The sequence below is a fragment of the Aulonocara sp. 'chitande type north' Nkhata Bay genome, linkage group LG15 (genome assembly GCF_057382095.1).
Source record: "Aulonocara sp. 'chitande type north' Nkhata Bay isolate Kocher_YH1m ecotype deep benthic linkage group LG15, A_spYH_male_GT1.1, whole genome shotgun sequence".
Classification (NCBI taxonomy): Eukaryota; Metazoa; Chordata; class Actinopteri; order Cichliformes; family Cichlidae; genus Aulonocara; species Aulonocara sp. 'chitande type north' Nkhata Bay.
The window spans coordinates 16,979,173-16,997,633 of NC_141358.1; the positions used below are offsets into that span (position 1 = coordinate 16,979,173).

Sequence of the window (18,461 nt, forward strand, 5' to 3'; positions counted from 1 at the left end):
TATCCGATCCAGTAATTTATGTCAGTATCGGACCGATACGTAATATCGGATCGGTCCATCTCTAGTAGAAATGTCAGGCAGATAATCATCTAAACCAAATGCCTGGTATAGCTCTGATGCAGGGAGATCCGATGTCAAAAATCTCAAAAAACTTGAGATTGTAACCCTGAAATACATATTACATGTAGTAGTGCAGATAAAACTGGTTGAATTTGGGACCAATCGGATGCCTCATTGATGGAATTGCATCATCTTTTACACAGCAGTTCATATAAAACATGCATTCATAGCATTTAGGCTCTCTAATTCCCATTTTTATTTACATGTTTATCATTTTAAAATTATTATGTAGCACACATGCAAGCAAAACCCTTTGGAGTGATGTGCATTTATGGATAAATGCAATTTTTTTATAGTTGCATTATTGAATAAACACTGTGTTCACTAATATCATTATTCTAATGATAAATGGCAAAGCTAATTAAGGACAGAAGTTATCAAACTAGGATTGGTGATAATCATTAGTTATTTTGAGTCATAAAAATCTCAGTACTGTGGCCATGCCTCGATCATGGAGTTACAGACCCCTGGGCACAGATGTTTGATGGGCTTTTGACAGCTTGTTTTAAGGATCAGGCTTGTTTCTCTTTTCTTCAGTAATCAGACATATCATACAGGACTGTATGCAAACATGTACATAAAATAGTTTGAAATGAGTACACATACACACATACCTGCTCTTTTCCTCACTTTCTCTCTCTCTATGTCTGATTTCCTCAGCACCTCTTGACAGTACCACAATGCTGCTTCTACATCAGAGCTGAAGTAATAATGAAGTAGAGCCCAGCACGCTTTTATCAGGAAAAGCACTGGGATGTGTTTGCTTAGAAAAGGAATAAGCATTGATTCTATGTCAAAATCCAAAATTAAGTATATAAAATAATAATACAGGTAAAACAGAAATATTTTTTGGATACTTCCTTCTTCGGTTGTGAGGGCAGCCTGGTTTTGAGTCAAACCTTTAGGTCATAGATTTATGGTGATTGTGAGTAGCTAACCCTTAGCTGCTAACCTAAAGCTAACCTTTAGTCATGTTATCACACCAAGCATTTCAAGAACTTTAAAGTCAAGGGCAATGTTTTCATCCTGAATTTTTAAATTTCCTCCTTTTTCTTGTCATGGCTGTTTCATTAATTTTTCTTCCGCTCCTGTGTGTCCCCGCACCCTGTGCTCGCTGCTCTTGTCTTCCCTGCTCCTTCCTGGAGAAAAATAACAAAGAAGCAACTTGTCAGGACACTCAACTACCACGGGCATGCACTCACTGGACTTGATACTAATAACACTAATGTGGAGTCTCACGCAATGATCCCACAACAAGGAGCGCTCAGCCACCGTCTAAAGAAGCTCCCCAACGACGCTTCATTAGCTGCAGGTGTGTGAGTCATCATCTGCTTCAGGTGTGGCCATCCTCTAGATAGGACACGCCCACCAGGCCTACCTGAAACCCAGTACTCAGCCACACTCACAGACACACCCACTTGCCTATACATACCAGGACAGGGAATCACAAGAACAGCAGAAGTGCTGCTTGGTCTCATTTTCCTCATGAATAGACACCCCAACTGAGTCCCTGGACACATACCCAGTATGCACATTGGAGGCTGTGGTAATTCATTAAAAGATGATGTAAAAGGACAACATGTGATGCTTAGTAAGTTCAAAAACAAGGCCAGAGTAAAGGAATTGTTGGAGATGGCTAACAACGTCTACTATTACAAGTTATATAGGGCATGGTGTCCATGGTAAAAATTACAGGGGATATTCCTGATTTTTTTCATAGTACCAAACACTGGCATTTCTTTGGGGAAGAATGCGCTTTTACACTGGCACTTTGGATGCCAGATGCACAGTAACTACTCCTCCAGTTGGTTAATCTGACAGATTGACGATTGCTGAGTAACAAAACAAATTTAGTCTAAGAAACATTTACTTTTCCAACACTGAAAAGAGGGAAAAAAATGAAGTAGTGATTTATCCCACAACAAGGTCCACATAGTAACAACAGACAGAACAGTCCAGATGGTTCCCCAAGGGTGAAGCTGGGGAGGTGAGACAGAGTACGAGAGAGTGTGAAACAGAGGCAGGTGTATGTGTGCATGTTTTCTCGCATGTTTAATCAGCCGTGTGTGTATTTACATCTGCATGTATGTGGCTGAGCAGGTGTGCATGTGCATGGCTTTCTGCAATGTCCGTTATGTATCGTATGAATGTTTCTGCATATCTGTGTGTATTTCTCCATCTCCCTATCTCTTTGTGGGGGCATCTGTTGTGAACCCCTGCCTCTCACCTCAATTTCCCATCCCACAGTCATGTCTGTCCTTCTTCCTCTTTTATATCTAAGAGGACAGCATGACAGAAGGCAACACAAACTACAAATACCCACTGGTGTTTGTCCAATGTGATGTGTGCTGTTAATTGCAAGGTGTGTTTACAGATGGATGTGGTTATGTGTGTTTTTAAGCATATACGCATTTCCTTCTGACAGCCCATCTACCTGATACAAGCTGTGATGTTCAAGCTTTTAGTTGTATGGATAAGTGGTTGAATGGCAGGGTTATGTGTGTCTTTATTTACTTTATTTATTTGAGTAATGATTTAAACACATTTTATTTATTTATGTATTATTATCTCACTAGGGATATCGGGACATAAATCTTAAATAAAAAATTACATTCATGCAAAGCATTAGGAGTAAGGTTCTAAAGAGTCATTTTGTGGGAACAAAATGTGCTATATCTTGAATTTCTTATGCAGTGCTGTGCAAAAGTCTTGATCAGTCCCTTATGTCTTTATATTTTTCTAGGAAAATAGGATGTAGGCACAGAGATTGAGACAAAAATACACAGAAATGCAGTATATAAGAGAAAAATAGAATGTGTACAATTCTACGTGCAATCCTTTTTTCTTTGCAATTGAGAGGTGCTCAAATAGGTGCTTGAAACATTTTTATTTTTTTTAACTGAGAATTTTGAAAAATGCAGACAACAGTTTTCAAAATTCATTCAACCCACTAGACTACAAAAAATATTTGAGCAACAGAATATTTTCTCAGAAGTGCAGTGACCAAGTGGATATCAGCAGTTAATCCTGAAAAGAAGACCTTAAGCAGTACCTCTTATCCGACCCACCATAGTGTTAGATAAACGCACTCAGAACATGTGTTATTGTTAAATATGCTTGTTCTCAGTCTCTCCTGTCTTTTCCTTTCCTGCAGCGTGTCAGTGCCATACTAATGGTTCTGTTTCTGAGGTCTGCAACCAGGAGACTGGAGAGTGCCACTGTAAGGAAAATGTGCTTGGACAGAAGTGTGACAAGTGCAGGGTAAGTGTAAAGTTTTCTCTACTGACATCCCTGGTTTGTGTTGATGGACTTGTAGACTTTAATTATTTCCAGCTCTATCTCTCTTTTTTTTTTAATCTTCTGTTTTTTCTTTCTGCAGTATTATACCGACAGAGTATTTCACATCTGTGTTTTTATTTGAATTTATCTTGCTTGTCTCATCACATATAATGTGTTTTTAACCACTGGTATACAGAGTACCGACAGGTCAAAGCTGATTAATGTGTCTGCTGCTGCACAGTAAATGAGGTATTATAAGGCAGTCGTGACCTTTAGGTGCTTATATGTCATTGTTAACCTGTTTCTGCAATTTCCCAGCACCTACACAGTTTTTACTTCTAACACAACCTAAGACCCACATGCAAAGCTTTTTCACAAGAATTGGTTTACAGTTGCATTGACAGTATTTGCAATATTTAACCTTGTGTTACCCTGTATTTCAGTTAGCCACACAACACAACAACAGTGTAATTCGTTAGTGTGTAGCCTTGACTTTTTTAAATTTTCTTTTTAACTCTACTGTTTTTATTGCCCTGCTTTCTTACTCCTCCTTGTCTATCTATCCTCCACTATCTGTATTCTGATTGGTCCAGCCTAACAGCTGGTGGGATGCTGAGCATCAGGAGTGTATGCCCTGTCGCTGCAGCCCCTACGGATCTATTTCTCAGCGCTGTGACGTCGAAGGCCGCTGCATCTGTCGCCCTGGCTTCGTGGGCCGATGCTGTGATCTCCGTCGCCTAGGTTACGAAAGGCGGGAGACACGGCGGCCCGTGGAGCGCATCTCGGTGGACTCTGCGCAGCAGAGATGGGGGGGAATAACCCGCACGGGTGGTTGTCCCAGGGGCGCATATAGGCCTAAGGCACGGGTAACACGCGCTGCATGTGGATGGCAGTGGTGTGTTTTTAGTAGCATGGATGTGCTTTCGAGATAAACTCTCTTGGTTAAACATATTGTGGTTTTGGTTTTAAAGCAGTGCACGGCAACGGAAGACAAGTTTATATATAAGGGTTTTGTGAGCATGGCTCTTCCTCTGTGTGTGTGTTTCTTTTAATTCTGAATGTAATCAGTAAAATGTCATCCCTCTGAGTAACTCGAGATGTTTGTTGGGGCTGAAAATTGGCGTTGTAAATGTCAACAGTTTTGGCAAATTATGATGTTCATGATGTTTTTTTGTTTTGTTTTTGTTGTTTTTCTAGAAGTAGACACACTAATGAAGCTATTTTTTTCTTTTAGTTGAGCTTTTTTTCTTTTTTGTTGTCTTTTTTTTGTATGATAACTTCTGAAAATACCTTTGATTAAAAAGTATTGAGTCAGGCTTTATATAATATGACAGTTTAGTTGGCATGGAGATGTCAGATAGCTTTCAGAGATCTATAGCAATTTTTAGGCGGCCTCTAAGCTGAAGACTGATAGAAAATAAAGGTGACTGATTTTGCTAATTTACAGACAAATTTTACTCTGAATAGTTCATAGTAAAATATATATATATATATATATATATATATATATATATATATATATATATATATATATATATATATATATATATATATATATATATATATATATATATATATATATATATCGGACCTTTATTTAGCTGCTTGTATCATATGTCAAAAAATATTTTAATGATCCGTTCATAAATGTTTGCTTTCTTCTTATTGGTTGCCCCTCACCTGGCTTGAGCAAACAGAACGTTTTTCTAAAGAGATTCAATTCAATTTTATTTTATTTATACAGCACTAAATCAAAACAACAGTCGCCTCAAGGTGTTTTATATTGTAAGCTAGATCCTACAATAATACATACAGAGAAAAACCCAACAAACCCCCTATGAGCAAGCACTTTGGTGACAGTGGGAAGGAAAAACTCCCTTTTAACAGGAAGAAACCTCCGGCAGAACCAGGGAGGGGTGACCATCTGCCAAAGAGAGATCTATTATATGGTCTTTAATACTTATATCCAACGTTATATATTTATAAAGATGACCCACAAAAAGGAAAAGTAATATTGCCTCTACAATTATTTCCTCAGTTTTTCCCGTCTTTATATTTTTCCAGTCTTCTAAAAAGTCTTGTCTGTTTTTCTAACCGCTTTATCCGAATTTGAGCGTGTCTGACATTTGTTTATCCCGGATCAGTTTATACTTTGTCATTTCAGCTCACTAACTCAATGCCAATGGTCTGTGTGTTTCTCCAGGCTGGGACTCATGGCCTTACCACAGGTGGAACCTGCATCCCATGTCACTGCAATTCATATGGTTCCAAGTCATTCGACTGTGATGAAAACGGTCAGTGTCGGTGTCAGCCTGGCGTCACCGGACCCAAATGTGACCGGTGCTCACGAGGATATTTCAACTTTCAGGAGGGAGGGTGCACACGTAAGCACAGAATTTTTAGTCTACTTTTCACAGAGGGCTTTTCCTCATTTCAGTCAACAAATGCAAGTCCGGAATTTGTAGCAAAAGTAATGTCAGCAATCCTCTCCCTCAAAAAAATCCTCTTTAAATTACCGTTCTGTTCTTCTTTTCTTTTTAATTAGAATTTTGAACAAACTAAGATAAAGAAATCATATTTCTATCCCTTCTCTGCCCTCAAGTATTGTTTCTGTTGTGCTCAAGAAGAGGCAGAGTTAAAACAGCCTGAAAAAATATGTAAATCGTAACGAAAAGTAATAAATTGGAGCTGCTGCTTTCTGCTACGCTGCAATTTACTTTACTAAAACGCAATATACTGTCACTATGGACATTTTTATTCCGGGTTCAGATGAATGTGATTATAGTGTTCAGCCACACCTGAACTTTCAAAGCCAGACAGCATTTTGTAATATGCTGCAATTGTTCTCATGTACTTTTTTATGTCGTGACATGTATTATATACAGCTAAGCAGTTCCCTCAGGCAAAAGGCCTGAGATGGAACCAAAAAAAATCTATACCTGTAAATACACAATGAAAGGAACAAATGAAAGACAGAAGAAGGAAAGGGAGACGCAAAGCAATGAGTAAAACATTGCCAGGAGAAACTAGCTGCTGAAGGTCTTTAAAGAGTGAACACACACACACACACGATAAGAAAAGAGTTGTTATTCATGCTGTTTGGTCAATAAGGAAAACGGCAAATAAAAATTATGTGTCTAGGATATTTATAGGAGACAATGTTTAATAGATCCATCCATCCACTCTGCTTAACTGGTAGCCGAAGCCTCTCCCAGCTTACATTGGTTTATCCAATCAAATATTAGTCAAATTTACTGGAATATCTATTTTAATGCTTGATTTAAAAAACAACAACAAAAGGACACGACATACCAAACTGTAGCTGTATGTGTGTGTGTATTTATGCAAATTGCATAACTCTATATGAATGTTCAATGAGGCATTCTTCAATTAGTTTATCAATTTGTCTAATATATATTTATATTTATTATGTTAACTTCTGTTTCCCTTATTGCACTCTGTGACTGGTGCTGTGTAAAATTGTGAGGGTTCCAGGTAATTAATTTTCCACACCGAATGCCAGTCTTCATCCTGTAGCGGTGATTCAAGGTCCGAACCCATTGGGATGTAAGAACAAGCACGCGTTTCTATTCGCACCTCAAATTAAAGGTCAAGGTTTGTACATCAGTGATTTGAGCTGGAAGTGGAGACAGAATTATTCTGTGCCAATTAAGTCAGAGTGTAACCCCTAAAAAGAATAGAAAGTGAAGGTATGTGCTGTAAAATTTCAGTATGTTTTATTTATTTAGGAAAATGTTTTCCTTATGTGCATTTAATGTTGTATTTCTCTTGAATTTGCATAAATGACACAGTTACACTCATGTCAGTTGCCCAAATAGCCAGGTGAGTTAACATTAGAGAGCTATGTTTACCTACCACAACAGTAAGTGTCTCTTATGAGTCTCTGTGTGTGCCCTCTGCAGCAGTTACTACCACAAAAGACAAATTCTTCCCTCTAAAAACAACCCCAAAGCTCTTTTTTTCATACCAGCCATTATTAAACTGGCCTTTAAAATTCAATTTTTGTTGATAACAGCTGATTTTTTTCCAGCTGCTATGCTCGCTCACCTCTCTTTGCTTTAAATTCTCTTTAACTACCTTTCTGCCTCTTTTACAGCATGTCAGTGCAGTCATGTGGGGAACAACTGTGATGCTAACACTGGGCAGTGCATCTGTCCTCCGAACACAATCGGTGAGAGGTGCGATCGCTGTGCTCCCAACCACTGGGGGCATGACATCGTAACTGGATGCAAGGTAGGCTGAACAGTGAGCGTCCACATCAAAGGACACTCACTTATGAGTGTACATACGGACACCACATGCCATAATGAATGGGTTATTGAACATGAAACAGAAATATGAAGGATACTGAAGAATGCTTTATCACCACACAACCTTGGGGCCTTCTGTAATTATAGAAAATATTTTTCAGACAACACATTTTTGTTAATTTATTTATTTACTTATTTTTATTTTTTTAACTTTCACTTCTAAACCTGAAACTAACAGGTATGTCTGTGCATTTAATAAAAAGTAATCATTATTTGTGAAATTATAACATATTTTCAAATGTATTTAATGTCTTTCTGATAAAATTAGAAATTCACTGTACTCACTGATCCAGGTGTTTAATTAATATTTTACAATAGATGTAAGTTAAGTGATTGTTTGTGTATATGATGTTATTATGTTATGTATAGTGTATGTAGGTAATTTTTGGACTACCCTTGCCTTGTTTCCACACTCTTATAACCTGCTTTCAGTTCTTTATTCCTCACTCAACTGATCTCTACATGCTCCCTTTCTTTGGCATTTTGTTTTCTATTACTGTGTTGGTTTACTCAGCTTTTTTCTTTATCTTGTTTTTGTGCTTTAGAAGGTGTTGTTTTGCTCTGAAACTATTTGACCAATGAGCCATGAGGCAGCGATAACAGTAAACTATTAGAAACAGGAACAGGCTACTAGTAATTAGACGCTTCAACCTAATCCACAGGAATACACCGGGACAACTAAGAGAAGAGGAATCAGACAAATCTACATGATAAAAAAAACAAAGAAAATCACAAAGCTACAACCTAGATGTCAATGAGGTCTCAATAAAAGCACAACAGGAAGGAAAACACAGAGCGAGCAAAAAAAAAGTTAATTTCAAGGTCATGTGGAGATGCTCAAAACAAAAAAATGTCATCAGCTCATAAAATATTGCTGAATATTGGGTTATTAACTCTAACAGTGTTACTTTGGGTCAGTAGATCAAGATTTCCTATTTAAAAAATTTCGATTCGGAGTTGAAAGTCTTGCTGTGATTCTGTCGTAGTTCCTCTCATTTCAGCAGAGACATAGTTTACTTGATGATATTTGTCCATCTGCAGTCTTTGCTTCTGAGCATGCAAAACAAATATCTACTTTTTGTGGTGTTTTCATCTTTAATTGCAACATCTATTAGGGGAACATGGCATTATACAATGATGTCCACTGTAACAAGTGGAGGTTCTTCTCTCCACTCATGCATACATGTAAAGTTGTCATGCTCACTTTGTGGACACAAAACCGTGACTGAATCGTTGCACTAAGATACAAGTTTGTGTTATACACATACAAAGTTTTTCTTTGATGTTTTCATGTCTGAATAGAATTTGGGTTTTTTGTGTGTTTATATGTAGGAGTGTGGCTGCAATGTGATCGGTTCAGTGACCCAGCAGTGCAACGTAAACACAGGCTGCTGCATCTGTCACGACTCCTTCAGAGGAGATAAATGCAATGAATGCCAGATTGGATACAGAGACTTTCCTCAGGTAAATGGTCCAGATTAAAGCTGCTAATATTTCTCATATTGTCATAAATGTCACTTTTATCTCTGCTGACATGAAAGACGAGACGCTGGAGAGAATCCCTACGGGGATTCAGTCATTAGGACTTGATAATGTTTGTAGCTATAGTTGGACAAGCAAAATAGATTTTCATAGACATGACGATGCTGTTGTCATTAATTTTATGAGCACTGAAAACCTGAATAAAAGCATTTGTTTCCTTTCCTATTTATAAAAGTCCAACAGTTTCATCGAAGCCAGTATTAGATCATTTTTATGGCAGAGCCAAACTTTTCAAGACGTGCTGATATTTCTGTATCACAGGTGCCTTTTATGAAAATGAATTATTAAAAAAAACATCCTATAGCTTAAATATAGAGTGACATTTTAATCAAAGCTTAAATGGACATTATTGCCATTTTTTTGTTTTGTTTCAGTCTTTCTTTGATAAGACTTTGAAAGTTTATACATGATCTTATATTTGTCATTTGGCTTTGTTGTGTAGCTTATGATAGAGGAGTTGTTTTGTTTTTAGCACGGTTACTGAATCAATCAAGGAAGACACTCTTTAAAAAGTTCAGAAAAAAGTTGTTTTTTTACACTTTTCAAACCAGAAAAATTCTGGTTCTGGTGTTTGTCTGAAATTCTCAGTTGACATTGGAGTGAGAAGATAATGGCAACATTTTCATTTTGGAGTAAGTTGTTTAGTGAAGCATAAAGCTAGGACACACTCTGCTCCCTCCTCTAAGGCCTGTCATGTTGTTGATAGCAAAAACTTGCTGTTTTTTTTCCCCCACAGTGCGTCCAGTGCAAGTGCAACATCGCAGGATCGGACAGCCAGACTTGCGACCAGGAGAGAGGAGCCTGTGGCTGTGCAGATCGAACAGGAAAATGTAGCTGCAAGGTAACAGCCACCTTTTCACATTATGTTAAAGACTTATTTTATTCATTTATTTATTTATTTATTTTTCTGGCAAGATACTGGCAGTGTCCAGTGAATGTTTTTATGGGAAAGCGAGAAAAAGCATGTGCTGTTTATTATTTTGACTCCTCGCAGAGATGATAGGTTAGATTTTAAATGTCAGTGCAGATTTAAAACCTAATTTGCATGCTTTCGCTGTCCTTTCTGTCTTTGTGGGGAGCCTGCCCATGTTTGTGTTTTAAAGTATATGTGTGCGCGTGTGTTTGTATGTAATTATTCCAGCAAATGTCACCGTGCCGAGTATGACTGACATCTGCGCACGATGACCTCCATATACTGGAAGAGACATACATGCAAACGTATGAGGTGTGATCAAAAAGTTCAGTGAAACGAGCCAGAAAACTTGCAAAAGTGCGAAAGGACAGAGCAGAACTTCCAGGAAGTGATCTAAAAATAGTTGTGGTGTGTGTGTGAAGATAATCTTGGAGGAGAGATCAGATAAATTTTATGGCCTGGGTCCCAAAACGTTGTCATCACACCTTGTACACTAACAGATATAAAGATGCTGTCATGGTTTGCAGACCAGAACTCAAATGCAGGACATCAGAGGCAGAATGAATAAATGGGAAGTTAATTTTTATTGCTTATATAAGTCCCAAACAAAGAAAGGTCAAAAGGTAAAGCATAAATCTAAACTGCTGGGAGCCAGGGGAAAACCAGGAAACACAAAGAATAACTCAGATCACGCCCCACCACACCCTCCTTTATATTTCCCATTTTGTCATGTGTCCGTCAGCAGTACTCTTCACTTTGACTGATACTCACTGAAATAGTGTTGTCACAGAAGGTGAGATTCTACCACTTTCCAGCACCAACCCTTATTTCCCTTGTTGGAAATAGCGATTTCATATTTACCTGAAAAATATCCAATGTTGTTTTTCTGACTATCTTTGAAATCATATTTTTTCCACAAGACACAATGTGGCAAAATTACTAAGCTTTAGCTCAATTTTCTTAATTCGAAACATTTTCTTCAGAGGGGTCTTTTTGATCATGGTCAAATTGTCTCAGTGCAGTAGTAACTTTACTTGATGAATAGTTATGCTTGCATTATCCCTGCACTGCTTCTGATTTAGCATCTGTATGTGTGAACTATACACATCTGATGTTTCCTAGATTTGTCCTGTCTGTGTGTCAGAGAGACAGAAATTGAGTTACAGTCAGAGTAGTTAAATGTTCTACCTGAGAAAACTGAAATTTGATTCATCCATCACCATCATCTCTCTCTGTCCTTGGAAAAACCCTGACAGGCACATTTTTACAGGAGTTACACACATATAAAGCTTAAATTTTACACCTCTTATCGTCACGTTGACAAGGTGATCGCATTACTGCATATGCACTCTTTTCATCATTACCTTGCTGAAGATACACACTTTCACATATTTGATAGAGACTGGTCCACCTGGCATCACTTTTCATCTCTGCTGTCACTTACTGATCACATTATGACACACGCAAAAATGCAAACCTTTTGCGCATACACACACATATACCACCTGATTCATGGCATGTAATGAGGCTTTACATTACTGAGTGTCATCTTCTCTCTGAAAAGGTAGGAGGTTGACTTGCAATCACTCGGTCATTAGTAACCTGTCTCCTGTATGTAGACATCCTGTATGTTAATGTGTACCTCTCTGCCTAGCATGTGATCTACCTACATTGCGTTATATCATCAGGCACATCACTGCTCTTCAATTTTGTGCTTTAACATTAAAACTTAAACGAAATCATGTCATAACTTACTAACCCCTAAATTAAAAGCTGCTGCAATCTAAATATATATTTTTTAATAAAGCAAGCAGGCAGAGATAAACATTAATGAACAATCTGGTAGGAAAGTCTTCAGCATATGCATGATGGTAAATGGTAAATGGCCTGTATTTATATAGTGCTTTACTAGTCCCTAAGGACCCCAAAGCGCTTTACATATCCAGTCATTCACCCATTCACACACACATTCACACACTGGTGTCATTCATGTGTCATGAATGACACATGATGAATGTTGCACATCAAGTCAAGAATGTTCCCCTGCATGAAGGGGAACATGCATGCATGTTGGCTGTTGTTCACAAAACTTACAAAAGGGAAACAGTAGAGTTCTGAAAGAAAGAAAACCATCAGCCTATCAAAATGTTATCGATGCCTTCACTTTTGACAGAAGCAATAGAATACAGAATGAGAAACAGGCACATTCTGTGCGCTCGGATTCAGCCAAATGTATTGGATGAGATTACATCATTCCACAGAACAGTGATCATAAATATACAGCTAAGTAGCCAGGGAGCTTTTCAGAGGGATAAGAATGGGAAATACTTACCACATATTTGTTACATTCTTTTGTTACAGCATTTAAAGTAATAAAATAGCGTTGTAAAGAATTATTGCTCTGAAATATTTCCGATACGTGTCCTTGTTATAGAAGCTGCTCTGCTGCCTGTCTGGTAAGCAGTGCAAAAGGTGCAGTGCAGGATTATCAATGATGGATAACAGTTTGTTCCATGATCTCCTCTCAACCACAGCTTAAAAAGTGTCCAATTTGCAGCCAATCACAGAGCTCCCCTGATCAGTTTATTTGGTCCGTTGGTCACACAAGCTTTGATGTTGCTCCACCAGCAGACCACAGCTAAGTACACTGCGCTATCCACAACTTACTAATAACTGCTACCACTAACTACTAATAAAATATCTCCAACACCAACGTGGAATATCATACCTGAGCTGCATTCCACTTTCTGAAGACTAAAGACATACAAGAGATCAGTGTGTCAGCAATGAAGGAAAACAACACTAACGACTTTGGGTACATCTTTTTTTTTAAAGTAAGGAAGTACAGTATATAGTGCATTTAGGTTAACAATTGTAGGGAATCTGAAGAACAATTAAAGGAAATAAAACTGTCACTGTGCACCTACCTTTGGGGCTGTACAGGGACTGAATAAAGTATAATACAGTTATGAGCATTAGTTACAGTAATTCAAATGTGGGTATGTGTGGATTTTTTGGTATTGCTGTATGTGAGCATGCAGTGGGATTTTCTTTCTTTTGTGATACAACCCCCCCCGCTCCCAAAAAAGAACTGTTGTTGATTATGATAAACAGCCCCCAATAGTGACATAATGATTTACTTTTAATGAAGAAATCCTAACGTGGTCCTCTCTTCCTGACTATACCTTCCCACTCTTCCCTCCTCTGTCCTTTCTCACTAACCTGCAGGACTTTTTGACGGAACTCAACATTAATTGGATGATGTTGTGTTGACAGCACTGTAACTTTCCTTTGCAGAGAGAAGGCTTAATGCACAGCCCTGTCCACAATTCCATTTTAGACCAGTCGAGTCTCAGCTTATTTACTCACAATGTAAACAGCCGGTCCAGATTCTTATTGCCACCCCAGTGAAGCCAAGACACCAAATGCATTTCCTGGCAAGCATATAAACTAATCAGTTAAACTTTTTATGACATCTAAGAAGATATTAATCATTAAATTGCTGTAAACACATAACTAGGGCTACTTCTGGACTGCTACTTTTATCTGAAGGGTTTAGACTTTCAGCCGTGCTGACATGTTCTTGAGTGAGACACTAGATCCCAAGAGTACTATTAAGCTAAATGTGCTTTATAGCCTCAAGCAGAAAAGAGTCATTTAAAGTATTTCCTAAAGAAATGTTTTCATTTAAAGTATGCATAGAAAGACTGGCTCAAAGGTTGCTTTAATTTGCTGTGTCACATTTTAGGAAAATGTGGAGGGAGACTACTGCGATCACTGTAAGCCCGACACGTTTGGGTTATCCCTACGAAACCCGCTGGGCTGCAGCAGGTGTTACTGTTACGGATTGACCCACTTCTGCACAGAGGCGCAAGGACTTATCAGGATGTGGGTAAGTAAATGTATGTTTTTTGAAATGTTTAACGGATGAAAAGACAAAGAAAGTTTAATTTCAAGTCAATTCTGAAACATTTGGAGGATTTTGATAGCAGTGTTTTATTTTGTTCCCAAAAACTTTCTAAAAAATAAAGTAACCAACAAAAGCAAAATATTGCTGTATATTGCTCAAAATGCTGGTGATGTCTCTAGTGACTTTAAAGCTAATATTATGGTCTGTATCCTTGTTCACTTATGAGTTGTTTTGCCTGTAGTGTGTCAGAAAAGAGGACGTAGACAGTCGTTTTCTAAGCTGCCTATTTGATTTACACGCTGTCTACACTAGCTTACTTGCTGAGATAACTCATTTGGCAGCCGGCTGCCTGCAACTGACTCTGCATTATACGAGGGTTGCCAAGTAGACTCCATGTCCTTTGCTCATTATGTACAGATGATCTGCAGCTTTTATGAACATTTAATCTTAGCAGATTTGATTGCACCTAATTTTGCTCAGTGAAAAACCAAACATAGTTTTTTTTGCCAGTAATCATAAGCATTGTTTAATGATTTTCTCCTGTACTGCAGATGGAATTAACAATGTTATAAAAAGACAGACGCCTCCAGTGATTAAACAAGGTTAAGGGCTTTTATAGTAGCTCTGATAGCTGTGTCTTTTTGAAGACTGTGGATGCTGCATTGTTTGATGCACTTACGAAAAGTGGGTATCAATACAAGAGATAACAATTACAAGCTGATGAGGGCAAAACAGAAAAGCCATGGACCAACAAAAGCCGTGTGGTGTTCACTACAAAAGTTTCACCTCACATTGGTTTGCAGAAACAAGAAGTCCTGCAGTTGCAAATCCCTCTGCTGCCCACAAACAGGGCTGTTCACAGGCTATTAAATGAGTTAATAGGTGTCTGTAGGTTCTCAGTCACAGGAGACTTAAATGTTTGAGTTGAAGCCATCTGGACTTCTTGAGGTTCTCGAAGATGTTTCACATCACACCTGAAACTTCTTCAGTTCTGGCAGCTGATACGGAGATATGTGAGCAGTTAGGATCACATGGGTCAAGATTTGAGTGTGCGTTCAATGATGGTTGTTCCAGGTGAGCATAGATGTCTTGTTGTACTCCTCTCTTAACCGTCTGTCTTCTTTGACCAAAATGTCAACACCTGTATCCTCAAAGGAATGTCCCTTCTCTTTTGAGAGCAGATATTCACTTAGTATTCACAGATTTGCCTCTCTGGGTAGACTTTGTGTTGTTATTGCAACCTGTGTAGCAAGTATTGAGTTATTAAATTAGCAAGCTACCTAAAGACTAACATTGGGATTCATAGCTGTTAATGTGTCTAAAATGTATGAAGTTGTTTTAACAATGAAAAGATGAGATTTCCTACACTGTCAACATAATCAAGGAACTTTTCCTGCTGTTCAGTCATCCATTGTACATGTTTTAGAGAACATAAACATAGGCGTGAAAATGACATGTAGCAACTTGAAGTCAAAAAGAGAGGTCTGATAGATTTAGAAAGACACTCAGGAAGTTTACAATCAGTTGTTGAGGAAAGAGTGTTTTGAATAAGGCCCCTTTATTGTAGAAATGGTTGCAATCAGCAATAAACTGCCGTTTCCGTGGTAACCCGTAGAGTTTTAGGAGGGTGGCGAGAGGCCTCATTTGAACAACAACCATTCACTTCATTTATTGTTGACTGGGTGGACAGACAGAAAGAGAGAAAAAAAATGGAGAGTTTATTGGAAAGAGGGAGATTTTTTCTGAACCACTGAATCGTGAGATTACACTGAGTGAAGTGGGATATATACACACACACTATGAGTGGACACTATGCACACACACACTATGCAAACACAGTACACATGCATTAATTCACACTCTTGAAAACTCACACTACATCGGATTACATAGAGGTTTTACGTACATACAACTTGCTGCACACAACTTTTTTTGAGGAAACGAAGTGTTAGATGGGTGAATATTTAATGAAGATTTGCACCAGCATAAAACTGTAAAAGCTTTTACTTTTATGTGGAATTTCCCTTATCTGTGGGAAAACTAGGAATATTAAAGCACCAGATAGAAGAAAGAAAACATTGTAAATATCTGAAAAAACAAAAGCATGCATGCTTGCTTTAAGTCTGTAGGTAAACTGTAAAGATAATGCATTGATTATATATATTATATACAAACTTTGTGATTTTTAAAGAGGTCTTGAACACAGGTCTTTTTTACAAAAGTTTTCCTTTAGACATGAGATGCCTTTTCACTCATTTTCAGTCCAGTCCTTGGAACGTTGTTTGACTGTAAAGCCACTTGATGCTCAAGGGATCAACAACTGTTGTGGCTAGCTGTAACAGGCATCTTAAAAAACTTTTACTAGCAGCCTTTTGCTAAAACATGCCTAAGATAGCACAGTTTGGCAGGCATAAAAACACATTTCTGCACCAACAAAGGTGATTCCGAAAGAGCTGTTAGATGAAAACTTGGCATATTGCCACACGGTATGCAGTCTCCTTAAAAATGTGACAAAACTGGACAAAAAAAGAGGACAAAAGAAGAAGCATCCTAAAAAACTGCCACGGGTGCTGACGCAGACGTGTGAAGTGGTGAGGAGTGTGGACCCAAGTGCAGGCACTGATGACTGAGTAGCTGTGAGTGAGTTTTATTTACAGCGGGGGAACGAAATGCAAACAAAGGCAGAGCATCTTAAAGTCATGAACTTGGGAAATAGAAAGAAATTTAGCAGAGACACAGGACCTGAGATATACATCTGGTCCTTCATGTCTGTGAAGGTTCTCAGTCATCCAGGTCATCGTAGTCAAAGGAGCTTGCAAAGAAAAGCGTCTGGACTTCTTTAAGTTGCTTGAAGACGTTTCACCTCTCATCCGAGAAGCTTCTTCAGTTCTAAGGTCAAATGGTGGAGAGTCCCAGATATAAACCTAGTGGGAGTGACCCCCCACAGAGGGACAAAAGGACCCCCTGATGATCCTCTAATCGCCTGAGCCAAGGTGGGAAACTGGGCGTGGGTCCCAATCAGCCAGAGTTTCGGGTGTGTTCATTGTGAAACCTGGCCCCACCTTATCATGCGAATTCCTGAGGTCAGATGGCCCAGGATGTGAGTGGGCGTTAAGGCGTCTGGGAAGGGATCTCAAAACTGGATTATAGATGGCAGAGAGTTGGTGTCGTAAACCCCCGCCTCTGTTCAAAGATGGTCGCTCACAGTGGACATAGATGGCTTCTTTCACTCCTCTTTCAAACCATCTGTCCTCTCTGTCCAAAATGTGAACATTTGCATCCTCGAAAGAGTGACCTTTATCCTTAAGATGCAGATGGACTGCTGAGTCTTGTCCTGTGGAGGTGGCTCTTCTGTGTTGTGCCATGCGCTTGTGAAGTGGCTGTTTGGTCTCTCCAATGTAGAGGTCTGAGCATTCCTCGCTGCACTGTACAGCATACACCACATTGTTAAGTTTGTGTTTTGGCGTTTTGTCTTTCGGGTGAACCAGTTTCTGTCTGAGCGTGTTGCTGGGTCTGAAATACACTGGGATGTCATGCTTGGAGAAAACTCTCCAGAGTTTCTCTGATACACCGGCTACATAGGGGATGACAATGTTGTTGCGTCTGTCCTTCTTATCCTCCCTCGCTGGTGTCTGGTCTTCTTTTCTGTGCCTCTTTGCTGACTTTAAGAACGCCCATTTAGGATAGCCGCACGTTTTGAGTGCTTCCTTTACATGTGTGTGTTCCTTCTTTTTCCCTTCAGGCTTAGAGGGAACATGTTCTGCCCGGTGGTGTAGGGTCCTGATTACTCCAAGTTTGTGTTCCAAAGGGTGATGGGAGTCAAAGAGGAGGTACTGGTCCGTGTGTGTGGGCTTCCGGTAAACTTTGATGTTGAGTTTGCCGTTCTCTTCAATGTGCACAGCACAGTCCAGGAAAGGCAGACAGTTGTCCTTTGTGTCTTCCCTGGTGAACTTGATGTTTTTATCCACAGCGTTGATGTGCGCAGTGAAGGATTCCACTTCTTGTGTCTTGATTTTGACCCAGGTGTCGTCCACATATCTGTACCAGTGGCTGGGTACTCTTCCTTTGAAAGAGCCAAGAGCCTTCCTTTCCACTTCCTCCATGTAAAGGTTGGCTACAATAGGTGACACGGGGGAGCCCATGGCACAGCCATGTTTTTGTCTGTAAAGGCCTTCGTTGTACTTGAAATATGTAGTGGTGAGGCAGAGGTCTAACAGTGTGCAGATCTGATCGGGTGTGAAGTTGGTCCTTGGAGGACAGGACCAACTTCACACTCAAAATGTGCGGCTATCCTAAATGGGCATTCTTAAAGTCAGCAAAGAGGCACAGAAAAGAAGACCAGACACCAGCGAGGGAGGATAAGAAG

The 18,461-nt window shown here is 39.1% G+C and overlaps 1 protein-coding gene across 1 annotated transcript in view; it reads left to right on the forward strand.

The window, feature by feature from the left end:
- lama2 (laminin, alpha 2) overlaps window positions 1–18,461 on the forward strand; it is a 231,722-nt gene that overhangs the window by 137,932 nt on the left and 75,329 nt on the right. The window contains exons 22-27 of the mRNA XM_086264682.1: window positions 3,275–3,381; window positions 5,603–5,783; window positions 7,517–7,653; window positions 9,063–9,194; window positions 10,009–10,113; window positions 13,934–14,077. Of these exons, the coding sequence (XP_086120808.1) occupies window positions 3,275–3,381; window positions 5,603–5,783; window positions 7,517–7,653; window positions 9,063–9,194; window positions 10,009–10,113; window positions 13,934–14,077 (806 nt within the window). The remainder of the gene's footprint in view (window positions 1–3,274; window positions 3,382–5,602; window positions 5,784–7,516; window positions 7,654–9,062; window positions 9,195–10,008; window positions 10,114–13,933; window positions 14,078–18,461) is intronic.